This window comes from Lissotriton helveticus, chromosome 5_1 (genome assembly GCF_964261635.1).
Source record: "Lissotriton helveticus chromosome 5_1, aLisHel1.1, whole genome shotgun sequence".
NCBI lineage: Eukaryota > Metazoa > Chordata > Amphibia > Caudata > Salamandridae > Lissotriton > Lissotriton helveticus.
In genome coordinates, this window is record NC_136065.1 from 1366841034 (window position 1) to 1366861575 (window position 20542).

Below are 20542 nucleotides of genomic sequence, written 5' to 3' on the forward strand. Positions count from 1 at the left end.
TCGGAGGATTTATATTTATAGATGAGAAAAGTAATTTATGGTCGCTAAAAACCGTTTCAGTAACCCAAAGATCCTTTAATAGGGCAAAGGAAGAGTTCTCAACTATCATGTAATCTAATATTTATTCTCCCTGATGAGATTTATGCGTAAACTTTGCAGGGAAATCAGAAGGGAGCCTTCCATTCGCTATGATCCCACCCATTACAGACAGTTCTTTAAGAAGCATCTTCTCTCTCTTATTTGTTATAATTTTTTCGGGAAGGATGGCTTGGGGGATATGAAGTGATTCTTCTTTATATTTATCGCGAAACAGACTCATGCTTAGATTAGAGATTTTGCAATTCAAATCCCCTACTAAAATTATCCTAGGGGGAGGAGATTTCTCCCAAAGACTCTGAATATAGGCGAAAACCCTTTTTAAAGTTACGTTAAAACTAACTTCAGGGGGAATATAAGCGTTGATTAATACTATGGGTTTAGATACCTCAACGTTGTCATGACTAAACAGCGTTACAGCTTGAAAAAGATTACAGGAATCTAAATAGTGGGAGAAATTCCATTTTATCTGATTGGATAATAGACAGGCAATTCCCCCCCTAGCATGGCCTCTCCTGGAGTGAACAGCGTGACCCTCCAGAACAAAATAGTCCCTTCCTATCTGGAGTTTCTCCGAGCACCAAGTCTCCTGGAGGCAGATCACACTGGCTTTTAGGGACATAAGGTATTGAATTATTCCCGGACAGTTCTTTAACCCTGCACAATTCCAAGAAAGTAACATTATATTGTCGCTAAAGATGAGGATTGGAGGGTACTTAATGGTCAATTTCTTAGAAAGAACACCAGGTAACCAGTTCCAGCGAGGAGTTTCATCTTCAACCGTATCCTGAGGGAGGGGCATAGGCGGATTAGGGTAAGATACAAGGCGAAGATCTTTAGATACGCGGATTTTTAGATCAGCAAAACCGCCTGCTTGTTCTATATTTCCAGGTACTGCCTGCAAGAGGGATAAAGAAGACCCTAAAGGCCTTAAAGACTGAGAGGGTCTACCAAAGGGGAAATTCCCCCAGAAAGGCATGACATCAATCCCTCTACTCTGGAAATCTTCTGACCTTTGTAAAATTAGATTCACCACTAATTTAGAGTAGAATTTTACCCTCGTTAAATTTACACCCTCTGTCTTCAGAATCCGTACTAGATCTATATCCGCGGTTTGTAACAATTTCAAATTTACCGATTCCTGAAAATATTTAAGGAGCAATGATCTATTTAGAATGCATTCGGCATCAAATAAAGGGAAGAAATCCAGGATGAGGGTATCGACGCTCTCCTCCATAGGGATTTCAGGAGGTTTTTGACAAACCGCTACTCTTTCCCTTTTAGCGGGGTAAGGGCTAGCCAAGGGATTAAGAGAGGAGGATACAGAACCAGTAGAGATGATCTCGTTTTTTGGGGGGAATTGAATTTAACAGATCCCCTTTAACCATAAAAGGCCCCTCAGAAGAGCAAAGATTAGGTGGTAGGAAATCAGAGGTCTGTGTTGGAGGGTTAGAGGTATCCTCCGCTATTTTTTCATCCTCACTTTCATCTTTTTGTATCGGCAAGGAGGCCTGATGTAATTCTTGATTTGAAACCATTTCCAAATTTTCTTTCCAGAGAATGTTTCGCCGTCTATTTTTTTCAATTCTTCTAATTAGTCTCTTCTTTTTTGTCCCATGCTTTTTAACTTTCCCTAAGTTCTCCTTTTTTCTATCGCCTTCTAGTTCTGGAACCTCCTTGTCACCCACGCTATGCTGTTTATTAAAGATCGGGAAAAGTTCCTTATCTTCCTTAGGGTCCGTTTCATATGGATCCTTTATTATTGGGGGTGATTCTATATCATCCTTTAACACCATATCTTGAAAGACCTCCACTACTGGAACTATATCAACTGCATAATTTGAGATGGGGGGTTTCAAGGTGAAAACTAATTGTTCCCTATCATTAAGTGGATTGGAAGTGTTAGGAAACCCAATCTTTGACCCAGGAAATTTCTGCCCTACAGGATCTTCTCCCACAGCATCAAAGTTAGAGCGGGATTTCTTCTCAAATTTATTGTGTAATAAAACTTTCAGTATTTGGGTTACTGTTTCCAATACACAGTCAGAACCCCCAACAAATGTCTCCAATAGTACTAAATTAGAGGAGAGCAAGTGTTCAAGAGAAGACAGGCAATCGGAGACAGGTTTATCCACCCTAGGAGGAAGTAAAGCATCAATACCTGTTATATTAAGATTCGAGCTTGTTGAGATGTTTAACTGGGAGATATTCGAGGGAGTACTGCTATAAAGGTGGAGAACAGGTGGAACCGGTGTTATAGGGGTTTTTATGAGATCCCTAATCTTGTCAGTATCAACCTCGATATATCTCTTACAGAGCTCCAAATCCAGATCAGAAAGTGCTAGATCGTTATTTTGTACATCTCTAGGGGAAAGTAGATTTGGTTCATATTTATCAGAAGGGGGCACACTAGTTTTAGGAAGAAAAGCATGCTCTAACACTCCCTCCGCCTGGAAAATAACTTCAGGGGAAATTTGTGGAGGGAGAGGGAGACCCGTATTTTTATCTTTTAATTTATACGGGGAGGGAGACAAACAATTGTTCAAAGAGGCAAGACCTTCTCTTACTGCGGCTGGAGTGATTACTCCCTTTTCCGTGTCATTCTCGTGCCCCAAACCCACAGTACCCAATCCCATCGAAGAGGAGGAAACTTTTACCGTATCATCGTGGACAGATTCAACATTTGATGCTCTAACTTTCCCCCGTTCCCATAGATTGAATAACTGACAGGTACCCTTAAGTTGTAAAACATGATTAACCTTCTTGCGAAGGGGATTCGATTTTGTTTTAGAACACGACCTTCCAATCAGTACTCTTCCAGACCTAAGCTTTTTGGCCGTCATTTCGAATAGGTCTAGGGGGGGCACAAGGGTATCACAAGCCTACTAATAAACGTTATAACAAATATAATACTTTTAAAAAGGGGTGGGCACAGCACAGCCTTCTTCAGCCTCTGAGGGCCTCAGAGGGCCCGCCCTTTGCCTGCGCTTTGACCCGCGCGCGTCCCGCGTGCGCGTACAATCTATTGTTTAAATAATAAGGGGCGGTATCGGGAAGAGGACCAGCTGCGGCTTGTCAGCGCCTCTGTGGCTGCTGGTCCTCGCAGTCCCGGGTAGGCTTAGGGTCACAGTCTCCATCCAAGAAATCAAAACTCCCCTGTAGTCCTTTGCGCGAACGGCTCCCGCGCAGCTGGGGCCGTGAGAGGTGGGGGGTTTTCAGCAGCGGTTCAGCGGCTTTACTCTCCACAAGGTCCGTGACAAATGGCAGCTCAAAATAGAAACAGTTCACAGAAGACCGGAGGATGCGAAGTCCCACTCCGGTTTTACCAACTGAGGGGCGGTGTCGGGAAGAGGACCAGCTGCGGCTTGTCAGCACCGCTGTGGCTGCTGGTCCTCGCAGTCCCGGGTAGGCTTAGGGTCATAGTCTCCAGCCAAGAAATAAAAACTCCCCTGTAGTCCTTTGCGCGAACAGCCCCCGCGCAGCGGGGGCCGTGAGAAGTTTTTCAGCGGGTCGGCGGTTTTACTCTCCGCAAGGTCCGTGACAATAGCAGCTCAAAATAGAAACAGTTCACAGAAGACCTATTCAGCCCTATTCAGAACAAAAGGGAGGGACTCAGAATGCCATTATGTTGGGATAAGTGTTGTTGAATTTACAGCCTTTCCGGTGGGGCAAGCTGAAGGTAGAGTTGCTACCTGGCTGTTTTCGTATCGCCCTCGATTGTATTTTAAGTTCCAAGGAGTCAAATATATTGAGGGAATCAGTGAAGTCTGGTATTTCTTCTTTCCTCTGCCTCCGCTCCTCCCCACTTCGATGCCTCCGCTTGTGCTTAAGCTGCCACCTCCGCCTCCGTTGATTCAGCGAGCGCACGGCGTTTCTCTCTGTCCCTCTTAGAGGGCTCTGCCACCCGGTGAAGAGCGGCTGCACTTGCTCTCCCTTCCCCGCCTCACTGCGCCGCTCAAAACAAGCCGGTTGATATTGCCGAGGGAGGGAAACCACCACTCGCTCGCTCACCCCCTGCTCTGCTCCACGCCTCAATGCCACTGTCTCTCGATTCCCTCGGCTCGACTCTCTCGGCAACACCGGAACGCCGGTAACACCGGCCAGAAGCTGAGCGAGAAAACACAGCGCGGCGCGGCAGCAGCACGGCAGTAGCGTCCTCACCACTCGTGCTCTCACTTTGCTTTGGCAGGATGCGGTAACCAAATTCCAAATTCCACTAGATGGCGCTCTGCAACAGAAGATTGTGCCTCAGTTTATGTGTGAATGACGCTTTCTCATTGCCAAGGGCAGAGGTCGTGGAAACAACAGCTCCCGATCCTCCGCCATCAACAAACAGTGACGCCTTGTCACTGCCCCCCGACCATACAACACCAGTCCAACTCCAACAGTTCCTGCCAGTCTGGAAATCCATCACCACAGACAGGTGGGTCAGAAAGCTTATCCAGTTCGGTTATTGTCGGGAGTTAACATCCACTCCACCCAACATTCCCCCAAAACACCGTCCTATGTCCACAGAGCATTTGCCCTTATTGCAGCAAGAGGTGCTTGTCATGCTGCAAAAAGGGGCAATCGAGCTCGTACCAGTGGAACAAAGAGGCTCTGGAGTGTACTCCCTGTCCTTCTTGATCCCAAAGAAAGACGGGTCCCTCCGACCCATACTGGACCTCAGGCCCCTAAACCAGTACATTCTCTCAGACCACTTTCATATGCTCACGCTGCAGCAGGTTCTTCTGTTGCTCAATCAGGGGGATTTCCTCACAACTTTAGATCTCAAGGATGCATATTTTCACATTCCACTACATCCGTCACACAGAAAATACCTCAGATTCACCATTCAGAATCAGCATTACCAATTCAAAGTCCTCCCTTTCGGAGTGACTACAGCGCCCAGGGTGTTCACAAAGTGCCTGGCGACAGTGGCTGCGCACCTCAGGAGACAAAACGTTCACGTCTACCCTTATCTGGACGACTGGCTTGTCCAAACAAAGTCGGCCCAGCAGTGCGCTGCCAGCACGTCCCACACCATTCACCTTCTTCACGATCTGGGATTCTCACTGAATTATCCAAAGTCACACCTTCAGCCCGCCCATATGCAGCAGTATCTGGGCGCGACGATAGACACTCTGGCGGCCACAGCGCAGCCAAATTCTGTGAGGATCAACAGCATTCAATTGCTGATACAGAAATTCAGACCGCAACACTCGCTTCCAGCACGAGTGTTCATGCAGTTGATAGGCATGATGGCCTCCTGCATCTTCATAGTCCCGCACGCGAGACTACATATGCGTCCGCTTCAAGAGTGCTTAGCACGTCAGTGGAATCAGGCTCACGGGCAGTTAAAAGACCTAGTGTTGGTGACCGGTCGTGCATACAACTCTCTGCATTGGTGGAATCCACACAACCTTTGCAAAGGCCGACCGTTCCAGGAGCCTGTTCCACAGATCATCCTAACGACGGACGCTTCTCTCCATGGTTGGGGAGCTCATGTACTCCACTACACAGTGCAGGGACTATGGACAACGCAGCAAAAGAAGATGCACATCAACCACCTAGAGCTGATGGCAATCTTCATGGCAATAAAGGCATTCAAAGTACATCTGTGCAACAAAGTCGTGTTGATCCGACGGACAACATGACGGCCATGTACTACATTCAGCAGCAGGGAGGGACACACTCTCCACAGTTGTCTCATCTGGCTCAGAGCATGTGGAAGTGGGCCATTCAAAGGAACATCTTCCTCATGGCGGAACACCTTCCAGGCAAGGACAATCAGATGGCGGATATGCTCAGCAGGTACAGCCACCAAATGCACGAGTGGGAGATACATCCATCAGTACTCCACCCGTACTTCCAGCAATGGGGTCATCCAGAGATAGACCTGTTCGCCACAAAGGAAAACGCCAAATGCCAAAGCTTTGCTGCCAGGTTCCCGCACCCACAGTCGCAGGGCAATGCGATATGGATGAACTGGTCAGGCAAATTTGCGTGCGCTTTTTCCCCAGCACCTCTAATACCGCTGGTGGCACGAAAGCTAAAGCAACACTCGATGATGCTCATCCTAGTTGCTCCAACGTGGGCACGCCAACCATGGTACACCACGTTTCTAGAACTTTCTGTGGTACCGCATCAAAGGCTGCACCTCACACCCAGACTTTTGACGCAGAGCCATGGCGACATTCAGCACCCAGATCCGCAACAGCTCAACCTGGCGATCTGGCTCCTGAGGTCTTAGAGTTTGGCTACCTCAACTTGCCTCCTGACTGCATGGATATCATACGGGAGGCAAGAAAACCCACCACCAGAGCATGCTATACAGCAAAATGGAAGCGGTTTGTCATTTATTGCGTGGACCACAACATTGACCCGCTTGACGTGTCCACGCACAACATCATTTGTTATCTGTTACATCTTTACAAATGCAATCTGGCATATGCTTCCATTCGAATACATTTATCCGCCATAGCGGCTTATCTCCAAAACATGCAGCATTTCTCCCTTTTCAGAGTGCCTGCCATTAAAGCCTTTCTAGAGGGGCTCAAACGAGTCATTCCTCCCAGGACCCCACCTGCTCCTGAATGGAATCTTAATGTGGTCCTCACCCGGCTGATGGGTCCACCTTTTGAGCCTCTACATTCATGCGAGCGTCAGTTCTTAACATGGAAAGTGGCTTTCCTGATAGCCATTACCTCACTGCGACGTGTTAGTGAGCTCCAGGCGCTCACTGTACAAGAGCCATTCATACAAATTCATTCCAACCGGGTAGTGCTGCTCACTAACCCTAAATTTCTTCCAAAGGTGGTTTCACAGTTCCATGTCAATCAGACTATTGAACTGCCTGTGTTCTTCCAAAATCCTGAGACAGTGGCAGAAAGAATGCTCCACACTCTTGACGTCAAAAGGGCTTTAATGTACTACATTGATAGGACCAAAGATTTTAGGAAGACTACACAACTCTTTGTTGCCTTTTCCGCACAACACAAGGGCAACCCCATTTCCAAAGCAGGTATAGCCAGGTGGATCGTTAAGTGTATTCAAATTTGCTATAAAAAAGCTAAGCGCACTTTATCAATCCCCCCAAGAGCCCACTCCACCCACAAGTTGGGGGCCTCCATGGCTTTCCTTGGAAATATCCCTTTAGAAGACATTTGTAGAGCAGCCACATGGTCTACCCCACACACATTTACAAAACACTACTGTGTAGATGTGCACTCCAAGCAGCAAGCAGCTGTAGGGCAGGCTGTTCTAAAAACACTTTTTCAATCGTCTGCAGCTGGCACAGGCGGCCGCCGCTAATGGAGGGACTGCTATATATTCTATGCTATAGATATGAATTCAGCAGCCCACATGCCTCGAACTGAATATGCTACTTACCAGTATGCATCTGTTCTTGGCATGTAGGGCTGCTGACATTCATATCGCCCACCCTCCTCCCCGGCGCCTGTAGCGCCTGCAGAACTTACACTTATTCTTAGCATGGTCATCGCTCACGCTGTTACACTCCATCTTCGCCACAATGGCTAAAAACAATCTGGGGATGGAGTCGATGCCCATGCGCACTGTAGTCCAGGGGAGGAGCCACCTATCTCGTGATACTTCGAAGACTCTTCCAGGACAACAATGTGCAATCATCCGGACCCAACACTAGGCGGCGATCTATGCTATAGATATGAATGTCAGCAGCCCTACATGCCAAGAACAGATACATACTGGTAAGTAGCATATTCATTATGCCACCGCTTTGTACCGCACTCACGCTTTTCGAAGTTACAGAGACCGTCACCATCACAAACTCCTTAGACACTGACATGCATGTTTAATCATTGAAGATAGGAACTTTGTCATTATGTACATGGATCTAATCATTTGTGAGTAAGAGAAAAGTAGAGCTTATGACTAGCGCATATTGTTTGGTTTCACCCACAGATGAGTCCCCTGAAGAAGGGCACTTAGTTGCCCAAAATGCATCAGGAATGTTTTATGTTGAATGAAAAAAGCATTTGTTGAAAAAGAAAACACATCTGAGATTGTTTATCCGATTGGAGAAAGAATACAACAAAGCAAGAAAAACATACTTTAATAAAGTTTATTCAAACTACATCCTTTTTGGATTGGTACTATCATTGAATTTGAACATTGTATGCCCGTTTTAGCACCCTTAATTGGCACATCCATCCATCAGCAGCAGAACTAGAGAAAGCCGCCGAGGCCTGTGACATTTACTGTCACAATAAGTATACCCCACAAAGTGCTACAAAGCAGTGATCAGCAGCAGCATCCCAGCTGTTGCTTAACTGGCAGCAATACTTTGTTGCCCTGCTGCCTGTCAGTCTACTGCCGTGCACATTGGCCTCACAGCACTTTGGTGCTTCCCGTTCAGAGCAGTGGCTTGTACGCTCGCACCTGCACTGGCCATAGATATGTAGACCTGTGGCTTCTCACCTCTCCACCCTAGCCCCATTTTGTTTTATTTTTAACTCCCTGTGGATACCCATGCTTGTGAATCACTACAAAGTGCCAGGGCACAAGTGATTTGTATACTTCGCACTTACAGCCTGATTCATCATTCTCCCGTTTTGCGAGCCCCTAATAGCGATTCATAACGAATCGCTATTAAGGACTTGCAAAACGGGATTCATGTAGGAATTGCAATAAATATTGCGATTCCTACATGTTCCTTATTTATTGTTTCCATGCCTCTGCTGCTCATACGTGGATTGAATGATGGTTATTACAATGTGGTGGTCTCATGGAGTGGTAGATGCAACATAAGTCAGGTAGCTAATGGAGGCTTAACAGAGATGGCATGCTGCCCCTGCTGGGGCAGTTCATATATGTAACCGGACCTTGGAGCCTAAAAAAGAGGAGTAGGCCAGATCTAGTAATACAGTTGTCGCAAAAAGTGGTTGCATATTGTGCACCGATTTTGTGCGACCAGTATCTAATTTTGTGACCTGCCCTATGCACTATTAGGTTGATTTGCAACATCAACATTCGCAGGCAGTCACAGTATGACATGCCTAATGAATATTAGGCAGGTTGCAATTAGCAATCCCCTGGCTACAAATAAAGGCACAGTGGCCTGCAAAGGACAACAGACCACCATCCCTCTTTTTGCATTTCCAAATAGAAAACGTTGTCTCAAAGCAGACCCAGTTCCATAAAGAAACTTGCAGTAAACAAACATAGTAAATGTTTTCCATTTGGTAAAATATCAGACGGAAGAAGGCAGTGGTCCACACCACTGGCTAACCCCTTCAGGTTGCCACCACAGTTCCCAAAGAGACCCCTTCCCTATTGCAAATCGGTTATCTCCTCCTTTGAGGTTTCGCTAACTGTACAATGATTTACGACCTGGATTGCGGTTCCAAACCATTAATTCCGAGTGTAACCATCATTACCGAGCATACCGATTCCCAACTATGAAGGAACTTCCCTTTTATGCCCCTTCCGAACTGGGACTCTATACGAGTCGTAAACCCCATTTTACGGGTTGGAAAAAAAGTTTCCAACTCGAAAAATGTGTTTTGTACATTACAAAAGGGAATTCTGAGGTTGCAAACACAGCGGTTTTGTGAATTGCAAGGTTTGGGATCGCAAAATCCCTAGTCCGTCTGGCCAATGTGTCTTGCACTTGACAGATTCAAGGTTTCTTTTTGTGAACCTTTATTTTAACACAGATGAAGGAAATCAAAACCACATGCGTGTTTAGCCACTGGCACACGAACACGTCAGAATACAGAGAAACAGATGACCATAGATAGCACAGAAACACAGTAGATTATAAGACATGGCTAGCAGCCAACGAGTGTGATCAAGCCGAAAAACGCACAGGAGGCGTGGGGAGGAATGCTAAAATCCATGTTTAGCAGAATAAAGGTAGTCGCAAGCACAGAATTTGAGTGCACTAACAGCCTGATTCATCAAGCCGAAATCGGCTCGCAAAGGGCCAGATTCTGAGAATCTGGCCCTTTGCGAGCGCTATTTTTGCATTTGGGATTCATCATCCCAAATGCAAAAATCGCTATTTAAGAATTCGCACATTTGCGAAGAATTGAATTTAAGGACTCTCTATTTGAGATTCCTTAAATGCAATTCATGAAGCATTTTAAAATTGCGAAAATGCAATTTTGGGCCGCTATTTACCGAGAGGTCAGACCTCTCGGTAAATAGCAAAAACTTAGAAAAATGCATTTAAATGCATTTTTCTAAGTTGCATGTTACACACACACATGTCCTTTGGACATGTGTGTGCGCAACACCAATGTAGATTACATTTCAGGGGTGCTACAGGGTGTCCTTTGGACACCCCTGCACCCTTGAAATCGCATCCTTATTTGCGATTAGCTAATTGCTAATCGCTAATAAGGAATAACTCCCCATGCATTCCTATGGGCCTACACCCGCAACACGCCACCTGAATACAGCACCGATCGGAGTTTATCCACCCCCCCCTCCCATCCCCCCCACGACAGACGCCTCTCCCTCCCCAGCTCCCTCCCCACTCTCACCCACGACACCCTCACACCTGACAGAACAACTCTCACCCACAACACGCCACCATCTGATAACATCACCACTCGGAGTTTATCCACCCCCCCTCCCATACCCCCCATGGCGGACACCTCTCCCCCCCCAGCTCCCCCCCCACTCCCGCCCACGACACTCACACCCTCCCAACAAAACACACAAAACATACCACCTCCCCTACCTTAGCATCCCCCTCTCTCCCACCCCCTATTCTCAGCCTTCACTACCCTCCGGTCTCCCCCACTGTCTTCAGCCTTCACTCACTCTTCCACTCGCCCGCACCGTCTCCCACTGACGGCAGTACCTATGCCTCCCCCCCACGGCCTTCACCGCCTACTTCACCCACACCCCCCGACCACAAACACGCCCACTCTTTGAATGCCATCCCACCCATTTGCACTGCAGAACAATCCAACAACGCTAGTATATCCCCCCCTTCGATACCCTGCCCACTTTCCAGCTCACTACACAACCATTCACCAATGGCTCTCACCACCTACGCCATCCCCATTGCACCTCCTGACCTGACTTTACCCACCCTCCAACAAGTCAAAGAGGATATTCTACAAATCAAAAAAGATGTCCACGCAATCAAAGACCTTCTCTCAGCACAGCCCAGTCTACCTCCCACCATCCCTCTACCCTACAAAGGACGCACCCGCCCTACATACCCTCGCCTCCAACGACACCCGCGCTGGCCGACTATCCCCGCTCGCAATAATTTCCACCGCCCCCGTCGTGTGCTCAACCCCTTGTCGGACCGCGACCTATGCTCTCTCCTACGCTCTTATGGCCCAGGTCCGGTAAAAGACTTTTCCAACTCACACATCCCCATACCCACAATTCTTACAAACCCTCTGAGGCTCCCAACACTCAACAACAGAGGCTCCGTCCCTAACAACCTCAGAAAAGTTCCCCTCACACTAGAAAGCTCGACCACCCTTCTCTCTCCCAAACTCAAATGCATCCTACTAAACTGCAGATCGGCCCAGAGACATTCCTCCAACATCGCGGATCTCTTCTCAGATAGGGAGCTGGACCTAGCCATTCTAACGGAAACGTGGCTCACTGAAACCTCTACCCCGATTTTGGACATACTAGTCCCCCCCAATTATCACATCATTAGGCTGGACAGGTCTCCTGGCAAGACGGGCGGGGGAATTGCATGCATTTTTAGGAGCAACCTCTCCGTTACTCAAGTCACCTCCCCCTCCCTTTCCTCCTGTGAACTCCTCTGCCTCGACATCACCAGTGAGGGCAAACAAGTCTGTGCTTTACATCTCATCTATCACCCGCCTGGTGACAATCTCATATTCACCCAACAATTCATGGACCTGATCACTTCTAATGCCGGTCGGCAGACCACTCAAGTCTACCTGGGTGACTTCAATCTCCACTGGAACGATCAGAAAGACACCGTGGTGAATAGTCTCAAAACTTTCCTCAATGCGCTTGACCTCACCCAACTATGCGATAAACCAACACACGACAAAGGCGCGATACTCGATCTCATCATTGCCAAAGAGAACGCTATTCAACTGGAGGCGATTCTACCCTGCGATTGGTCAGATCACCACATTATCACCTTCTTTATCAACGAAAAAGTTAAACCTAACCCTACTCAACCAATCAAATCCAAAACATGGAAAAGGGATTTGAAGAATCTTAACCCCTCCACCCTACCTCCCCACATCGGCAACCTCCTCCTTCCCCCTTCAGGTGCCTCAGATGCTCAATCACTGACTGACCACTACCTTGACTCTATGAATACAATAGTCAATGAAGTCGCCCCTCTGCAACTGAAGAGAGTCTCCACCAAAATTTCTAACCCCTGGTATGATGACAGACTCAATGACGAAAGGCGTAATATGCGAATGGCAGAGCGCACCTGGAGATCGGACCCTTCAGCACTGCATCTCAAAAAGCTTAAGAACATGAGAAATGCCTACTTTAGGAAAATAAAGCGCACAAAGTCGGACTTCTTCAGCCGCCAGTTGGACCAAGCGAAGAACAGGCCAAGAAAGCTGTTCGAGCTAATCAAGACCCAAACAAAGGCACAACCCACACAATCAAACAGCACAACAAATGACACCCCACACTGTGAAGCCTTCTCTGCTTTCTTTAAACTAAAGACTGACAACATAAGAAATGACCTCATCATGGATGTAAGCCGATACCCCAACCACACCAGAATGGCAGACACTCAACCTAAAAACAAGGCATCCTGGCAGTACTTCGATACCTATTCGGAAGAAGCAATACACAAACTGCTCTGCACCTTGAAGCCCTCTAATCACCTCACAGACCCTCTACCTGCTAATGCTGTAAAAGACTTTATCCCCTTGCTCCTCCCTCTCTGGACCAAGATCATCAACAGCTCTTTGCAACAAGGCCACATTCCAGACTCCCTTAAGGTGGGGCAAGTCACGCCTATACTCAAGAAACCTACAGCTGATCCGTCTGACCTAAACAACTATCGGCCCATCACCAATATCCCCACCCTGGCCAAACTGCTGGAGAAATGTGTCCAACTCCAACTAACAAAACACATTGATCAATTTGACCTCCTCAACCCTCATCAATCAGGCTTCAGAGCGAAACATAGCACTGAAACAGCTATGACACACATAATTGATGACGCCCTCCAAATTCTGGATCGCAATGAGTCCTGCCTCCTCATCCTTCTTGACCTCTCGTCTGCATTTGACACGGTCAAACATGAGAACTTGCTGGAGCTGCTAAGTACTAGAATGGGGCTATCGGGAACTGTTCTCAAGTGGTTTTCATCCTTCCTTCACAACCGATCTCAGAGGTTCAAGATCGACAATGTGCTATCTACACCTGTGCCTGCAGATCTAGGTGTTCCACAAGGATCCACCCTCTCCCCTACACTGTTCAACCTCGTTATGGAACCGCTCGCCACCTTGCTGCAAGCATCCAATGTTCAATTCCATATGTACGCCGATGACACACAACTCTATCTAAAGGTACAATCCCCGGAAGATATCAAACATCTGAATTCCACGCTTATTAACACCCAATCTTGGCTGGCCGATAATCACCTCAAACTAAATGCTCTGAAAACTGAGTTCCTACTCATCTCACCCCCGGCGAAAATCTCCACCACCCAAACCTGGCTCAACAACCTAACAGCACTCAATGTCCAACCTACCATCGTGGATTCGGCGAAATCCCTAGGCATCACACTCGACGCCAAGCTCAACATGCAGCAGCACGTCAGCAAAGCCACAAAAGCAGCTAATTTCCAAATTAACACGCTGAGGAAAATTAAACCCTTCCTCCCGGCCAAAGACTTCCAAACTGCTGTACAAGCTTTAGTCATCCCTCGAATAGACTACGGAATTGCGGCCCTCAGCGGTCTCCCGCTATCCACAACAGCACCCTTAAGAGCCTCCCTGAACGCTGCCGCGAGACTCATTACTGGCTCTAGAAAGCATTCGCACATATCCCCAGACCTAAAGTCTCTAAAATGGCTGCCTTTTGAAGCCAGAATACAGCTAAAAATTGCAGTTATGACACACGCGGCCGTGCACCACAAGGCACCCAACTACCTAGCTCAAAAGCTGTCTATATCAGGAGGCTCGAGATCCAATAGGAGCACAAAAAATCTTCTCCTGAAACCTCGTAGATTCCGGAAAGTGAAAACTTACAAGCACTCCTTCTCAGGAATGGCACCCAGGATCTGGAATGCGCTCCCTCCTGAAACCAGGCTGATCTCCTCCACTGCACTCTTCAAAAAAGAGGTGAAAACCATCCTTCTGGCCAAGATCTCCTGATCGTTATAGATGTTGGTTCAGAGACTCTGCACTGCTTTGTATCACTGCTCACCCTATCCCCTGGCACTATACTATACTTGTTGGGGGCACTACTACGCTACTCTCTTACTACCGACCAAGATATGATACACGTTGGTTTACTGATCCACCGGTACACCTCTGTAGTGGGATCAATGACTTGTGCTGTCCTATATTACTTCCTTACCTGATTGTATATGGATTGGTTTTATGTATGTTTTTATTATCCATGTTATTACCATGTTATTGACTATTATACTGTTCCCATTATCTCTGTTGACTCCTACTGCCCCTTCCCTGTCTTTGTGAAGCGCTCTGATATCTGTAAGGATCATGTTCGCGCTATATAAAACTTTGAATAAATAAATAAAATAAATAAACACAAGAGCACCTATTTCATATTCTCCCTTTAACCTTTATTAGAATATTGACATTTTCAAGGGGATGGCTGGTGAGGGGGGGAGGGGACATTTTGTTGCATTTCTACAAACAACTTCATTGTAAAGTATTATAGCTTGTAACTACTTTTCACTCTTCAGCTCGTAGCTGATAATCCCCGCCCATCCCTTTCTCGTGTTCATGGTTGGTGACCCCTTTGCCACTGTTCACCACTTCCCTTTTTGTGGCCTAAGGTTGATGACCATCTCAACATTTTTCAAGACTAATGACAATGTTTCTCCTTGTGACCTATAGCAGAGGAGCTGTTCCCTTATGCATCCCATTTCGCTGGTGACTCCCTTCTTATTTTTGACCTTTGGCTATTCCTTCCATTCTTCTGTCCCTATCTGACACTGTCTTTGTGACACATTGGAGGTTAGTCCATTCCCTAGACCATGTCTGTAGAATTTGGCCATTGCACTCCCTGGTTGATCACCACCGCTCTGTGGAAGTTGATTACATCCATCCTTCCTGTCTGTACATCAGTACTGATCACTGCCCTCCCTTCCTCGTATCCATACTGTCTTCCCCACCTCCTGCAAACCAGACTAGGGACTCCCTCCCTATTAAGAAACTACTTCTGCTAACTCCCTACCTTTTTTAGGCAGAAGCCAGGTGAACATCCTCTCTTCTCGTTCTAATCTCAACCCGTTCTCTCTTCTTTTTCTATCGTATCTAGTCATTTGCCATGCCACTTTGTAAGCAATGTTAGAATATTCCACCTCCTTTCTCTGGAACTTTTAGCAAACGATCTGGTCTTCCTCTATGTAGTCAGACTTCTCATTTTCGGTCTGCGGTCCATAGCTGTTGACCCCTCACTCTTAGTGTAGCCGGTGGATGGTAACTTCATCTACAGCTCATCGTTAGTGATTCCTTTCCCCTTTTACTAGCCCTGGTGAGTATTCCTGGTTACAACCTAGCGCTATTTGCTGCCCATGGCTCATACTCCCTTAGTGACCATTGAGTTGTGTTTGATTGTAGGGACCCTGTTCTGAAGGGAGACGAGGTGGTCCTGGCATCAACGGTCAGCAGCAACAGTCGAATGCGTTTTTTTTCGGTGAAGCGGACTTCATCCCAGCAATCCTTCGACACCACCTCATTGGACGGGAGTGTTGGTGCTGCAGAAGATGGGATCTCCATTGACAGTGATGGCAGTGAAGGCTTTGTGCTGTTGGCAGAGTCAGGTAAGCCCTGTGGGGGTGTTCTCACCACCTTTGTCGAGGCCAACCCCCATTTGTTATCTAGGCATAAGTTGCATGGTAAGATAAGCTTGCTAACCTTGTGCATGCAAAGCTATAGGTGTGAATTGAACTGTAGGAGGCTTACTACTAATAAACATTTATGCACCTCACCTCCATAATGTGATGGGTCCTTGCCTTAGTACAGGTAAGTGCTGTAGCATACCTGCTGTCTGTGCCTGTCCCTAAAGTGCCCTATATGCGCTACAAGACTCAAGCGTTGTGCACTGCCCTTCACATATTAATGTCAGTATTGTAGGGCTCCAACAGTGTGATATTTCTTTAATAGTGCCCTATCAGTACTGTGTGGAGTGCAGTGTATGCTTCCTCCACAGATTAGCCTTTTAGTGCAAAGGAATCCTTATAGTATGGATGCTCTTTAAACTAAAGGACTCTTGCTGTGCTTGCTTCCTTCCACAGCACCTGGTATTACCTTCTTCCTCTGTGTATTAACCTATCAATGCCATACATTTTCAACTGGGAGAGATTTTCCCCAGCAATTCCCGGTCAGTGCTATGTGACGGTATGTTTGTGAAGAATCTCTAGCAGGTCTTTGCTCCGGTACTCTAGGAGTGTGAACTTCTTCCAATCTGTGCTAGTGGCGTTCAGTGGTGTGAGCCTTCTTCAGCAAGGCCCCATCCAAGCTATCAGACTCCAGCAGTGTGAGTTTCTTACTGTACTCTGCTTGGATCAGTCCTCTGTTATTACTTTAGGATCGTAGGAGCTTGGGTCTCGTCCACCGGTGACAATTCTAGGACTCAATGAAAGTGATTTCCAGGAGTGGTGCCCTGTCAGATTTCCACCAGTTTCATGTCATGGTGACAGCAGTGTGGGGTTTATAGAGCCATTCTGTGTCGAAGCTATACGAATGCAGAAAACGCTGTAGGATTGCAGAAAACTACCTCTCAATACTGTCTTTTGCATAGTGGGATGGACTCCTAAGTAAGAGATGCTTCAGAATCGCATGCTAACAATAATACCTTCTTATTAATTATGACCTCAGAAAACTCCAGTTATTTCAGATAAAATGCAAACATCGTGTGTACTCCTAGTTTAACCGTTTTTGTACTTGTGGGCTAGAAAGTATTTTATATTTTTGTCATGGGGCAGGTCTAGCAGCTCCTTTACTGCTGTGATGGAATAACTCTAAGCCAGTTACTCTGCATTAGATACTACAGTCTAAGCAGAGCCCGGAGGAGGCCTGGGCCATGCTCACCCGCGCAGTTGCTGCAGGTCGAGACGCAGATAAGTTCACCATCCAGTGTGGGCTGGATACCACCGGCTCTCTGGGTAGAACGGTTTCCACGTCAGTAGCCCTGAGGCGCTACACCTGGTTGCGGACGTCTGGCCTTTCTGGGGATGTCCAATACACCCTTTTGGACATGCCCTTTGATGGCCGTCGCCTGTTTGGTGGCAAGGCGGACTCAGCCCTGGAGCTTTTCTAGGACTACGGCCAGAACCTTGGGCCTCACGGCAACTTCTCCCCCCATGCAGTCTGCCTTTCGCCCCTTTCATGGCTACGGAAGGGGTGCCCCACCACATTCCACCCAAAGCCAGAGAGCCACGCAAGCTACCCAGCCTATGTGTGGCCGTGGACGTGGGACCCAGCGACGTTGGTCTGGGGGCCAGCGGGCGGTACACCTATACCCCCCTGCAGCAGCCGTCACACCTTCCAAGTCCGACCTTTCAGGGCCACCAGAGACCAGTGGGCTGACGAATTCGCCATCACCTCCCCCACAAGCATAACATCACATCAGACAGGCGGGTTTTGCAGATAGTCCGAAGGGGCTACTCCCTCCCCTTCGAGACTAACCCTCCCACCATGCCACCAGCAATCCATCACATGTCAAAGGATCACTTGGCCCTTCTCCGCCAGGAAGTTATAGCTCTCTTGGCCAAGGGAGCTATTGAACGGGTTCCAGTGCCAGAAGTAGGTTGTGGTTGCTACTCTCACTACTTTCTGGAACCCAAGAAGGACAACGGCCTGCGTCCTATGTTAGACCTCAGGACCGTCAACCGCTTCCTCCGGAAGGAGAAGTTCAAAATGTTAACCTTGGCTCAGGTCTTGTCTTCCTTCGACTCTGGAGACTTGATGGTAGCATTGGACTTGCAGGACGCTTATTTTCACATCCCCGTCATGCAAGCCCACAGGCGTTACCTACTGTTCACGGTATGTCACTAGCATTTTCAGTTTACAGTGCTCCCCTTTGGCCTTACCAGTGCCCCTCGGTTGTTCACGAAAGTGATGGCGTTGGCCGCAGCTCATCTGCGCAGATCAGGGGTTCCAGTCTTCCCCTATTTTGACTACTGGCTGTTGAAGGCGGGCTCGCCGTCGATTCCCACCTCCAGACTACAACAGACCTCCTGCATACACTGGGGTTCACTATCAACGTGCCAAAGTCGCACCTGATTCCCTCTCAAAAGCCCCTCTTCATTGAAGCAGTTCTGGATACAGTGCAGTTTTGGGCCTATTCTCCCAAGCAGCGAGTCCGGGATATTCGGGCTATGATACTGATGTTTCAGCCTCTATTCCGGATTTCAGTGAGAATGACCCTGAGGTTTCTGGGCCTCATTGCCTCCTGCAGATGGATCATGCCAGAAGGCATATACGGGCTCTGCAGTGGGACCTTAAGTTCCATGGGTGCAGCATCAGGGGAATCTTTCCGATGTTGTCCAGATCTTGGAGGGGACTGCACAGTAGTTGTAGTGGTGGCTCACGAACCAGGATTTGGTCAACGGCAGATCCCTCTCCCTTCCCCAACCAGAGTTCACAGTGGTGACAGACGCATCACTCCTGGGATGGGGCAGCCCACATGGGGGAGGCGGAGATCAAAGGCCTCTGGTCCCTGGCGGAGTCTGGGCTCCACATCAACCTTCTGGAGCTTTGGGTGATCCATCTTGCACAGAGGAAAAGTAGTGCAGGTGTTCACGTACAACACCACTGCCATGTGGTACTGCAGCAAGCAGGGCAGGGTGGGGTTGTGGACTCTGTCATGATGCTCTTCGCCTTTGGACATGGCTGGAACGTCAGGGCATATCCTTGGTGGTTCAAGTCAGCTGCCAGGGCGGACAAACTCAGCTGCCAGTACATGATGGATCACAAATGGCGTCTTCACTTGGAGGTGGTGCAAGGTCTCTTTCAGCCGTGGGAGAGCCTCGGTTAAATCTATTCGCTACCAAAGAGAACATGCAATATCAGCAATTCTGCAAGTTGGAGTTTCCAAGGCGCCACTCGCTCAGCAATGGTTTTTGCCGCAAGTGGAATTGTGGCCTCCTGTAAGCCTTTTCCACCTGCACCACTTCTACCCAGAGTGCTGAAGAAGATCAAGAGCGACCAGGCCCAATTCATTCTTGTGGCTCCGGACTGGGCGAGAAGAGTCTGGTACCCCCGAGCTCTTGAGCATGGCCATCGAACCTCTGATCAGACTGCCTCTTCTGGAGGATCTTCTGTCGCAGCAGCAGGGGACGGTCCACCACCCTAACCTGTCCAGCCGCCACCTCCTTGCGTGGAGATTGAGCAGCAACAGTTGACGGCTTTCGACTTTTCTCCCAAAGTCTGTAATGTCATCTTGCAGCCAGGCGTCCCTCCACTAAAATTGTATACGCCTGTAGGTGGAACAAATTTGTGGCATGGTGCACAGCAAAGGCTGTGGAACCCCTTTCTGCCCCTCTTTCAGAGGTTATCCTCTTCGTTCTTTCTTTGGCCCAGCAGGGCTCTGCTCTAGGCACTCTTAAAGGCTATCTTTCTGCCATTTTGGCCTTTTTTTGCCTTCCTGATCAGCCTTCTCTTTTCAATCCCCTATTGTTAACAGATTTCTGAAGGACATTACTCATCTCTTTCCTCCTTCTCCTTTCGTAATGCCCCAGTGGGACTTGAATCTTGTCCTCATGTATCTTATGTATGCACCCTTTGAGCCAATACCTAATTGTCCTCTTCGTCTCCTTACTGTAAAGACTGCTTTCCTGCTTACCATCACCTCTGCTCGCAGGATGAGTGAGCTTCAGGCTCTGTCTTCCAAACCTCCCTTTCTTGCTGTGCATCTGGATGAAGTAGTCCTTCGTACTCGGCCCTCTTTTCTGCTCAAAGTGATTACCTCTTTCCACATAGGCCAGACCATCACATTGCCCACCTTTTTCCTGCCTCCGCACCCTTCCAAAGAGGAGGAGAGACTCCACTCTCTGGACCGAAAACGTGCGCTGTCCTTCTACCTTGACCGCACTAAGGACTTCCAGGTGGACGATCACCTTTTCGTGGGTTATGTGGGTGCCAAGAAAGGTCAGGCAGTGCACAAACGTACCATTTCTCGATGGGTTGTCCTATGCATAAAGATCTGCCATTCTTTGGCAAAAAAGGTACCTCCAGTAGGACTGCGTGCCCACTCTACCAGGGCGACGGGAGCCACTACTGCTTTGGGTCGTGGAGTTCTG

The 20542-nt window shown here is 48.0% G+C and overlaps 1 protein-coding gene across 3 annotated transcripts in view; it reads left to right on the forward strand.

Annotated features, from left to right (window-relative positions):
* Window positions 1-20542, forward strand: part of BLTP3A (bridge-like lipid transfer protein family member 3A) — a 571303-nt gene that overhangs the window by 432160 nt on the left and 118601 nt on the right. For all 3 annotated transcript variants that reach the window (XM_078644270.1, XM_078644271.1, XM_078644272.1), the window contains exon 15: window positions 15858-16060. In XM_078644270.1, coding sequence (XP_078500396.1) covers window positions 15858-16060 — 203 coding nt within the window. The remainder of the gene's footprint in view (window positions 1-15857; window positions 16061-20542) is intronic.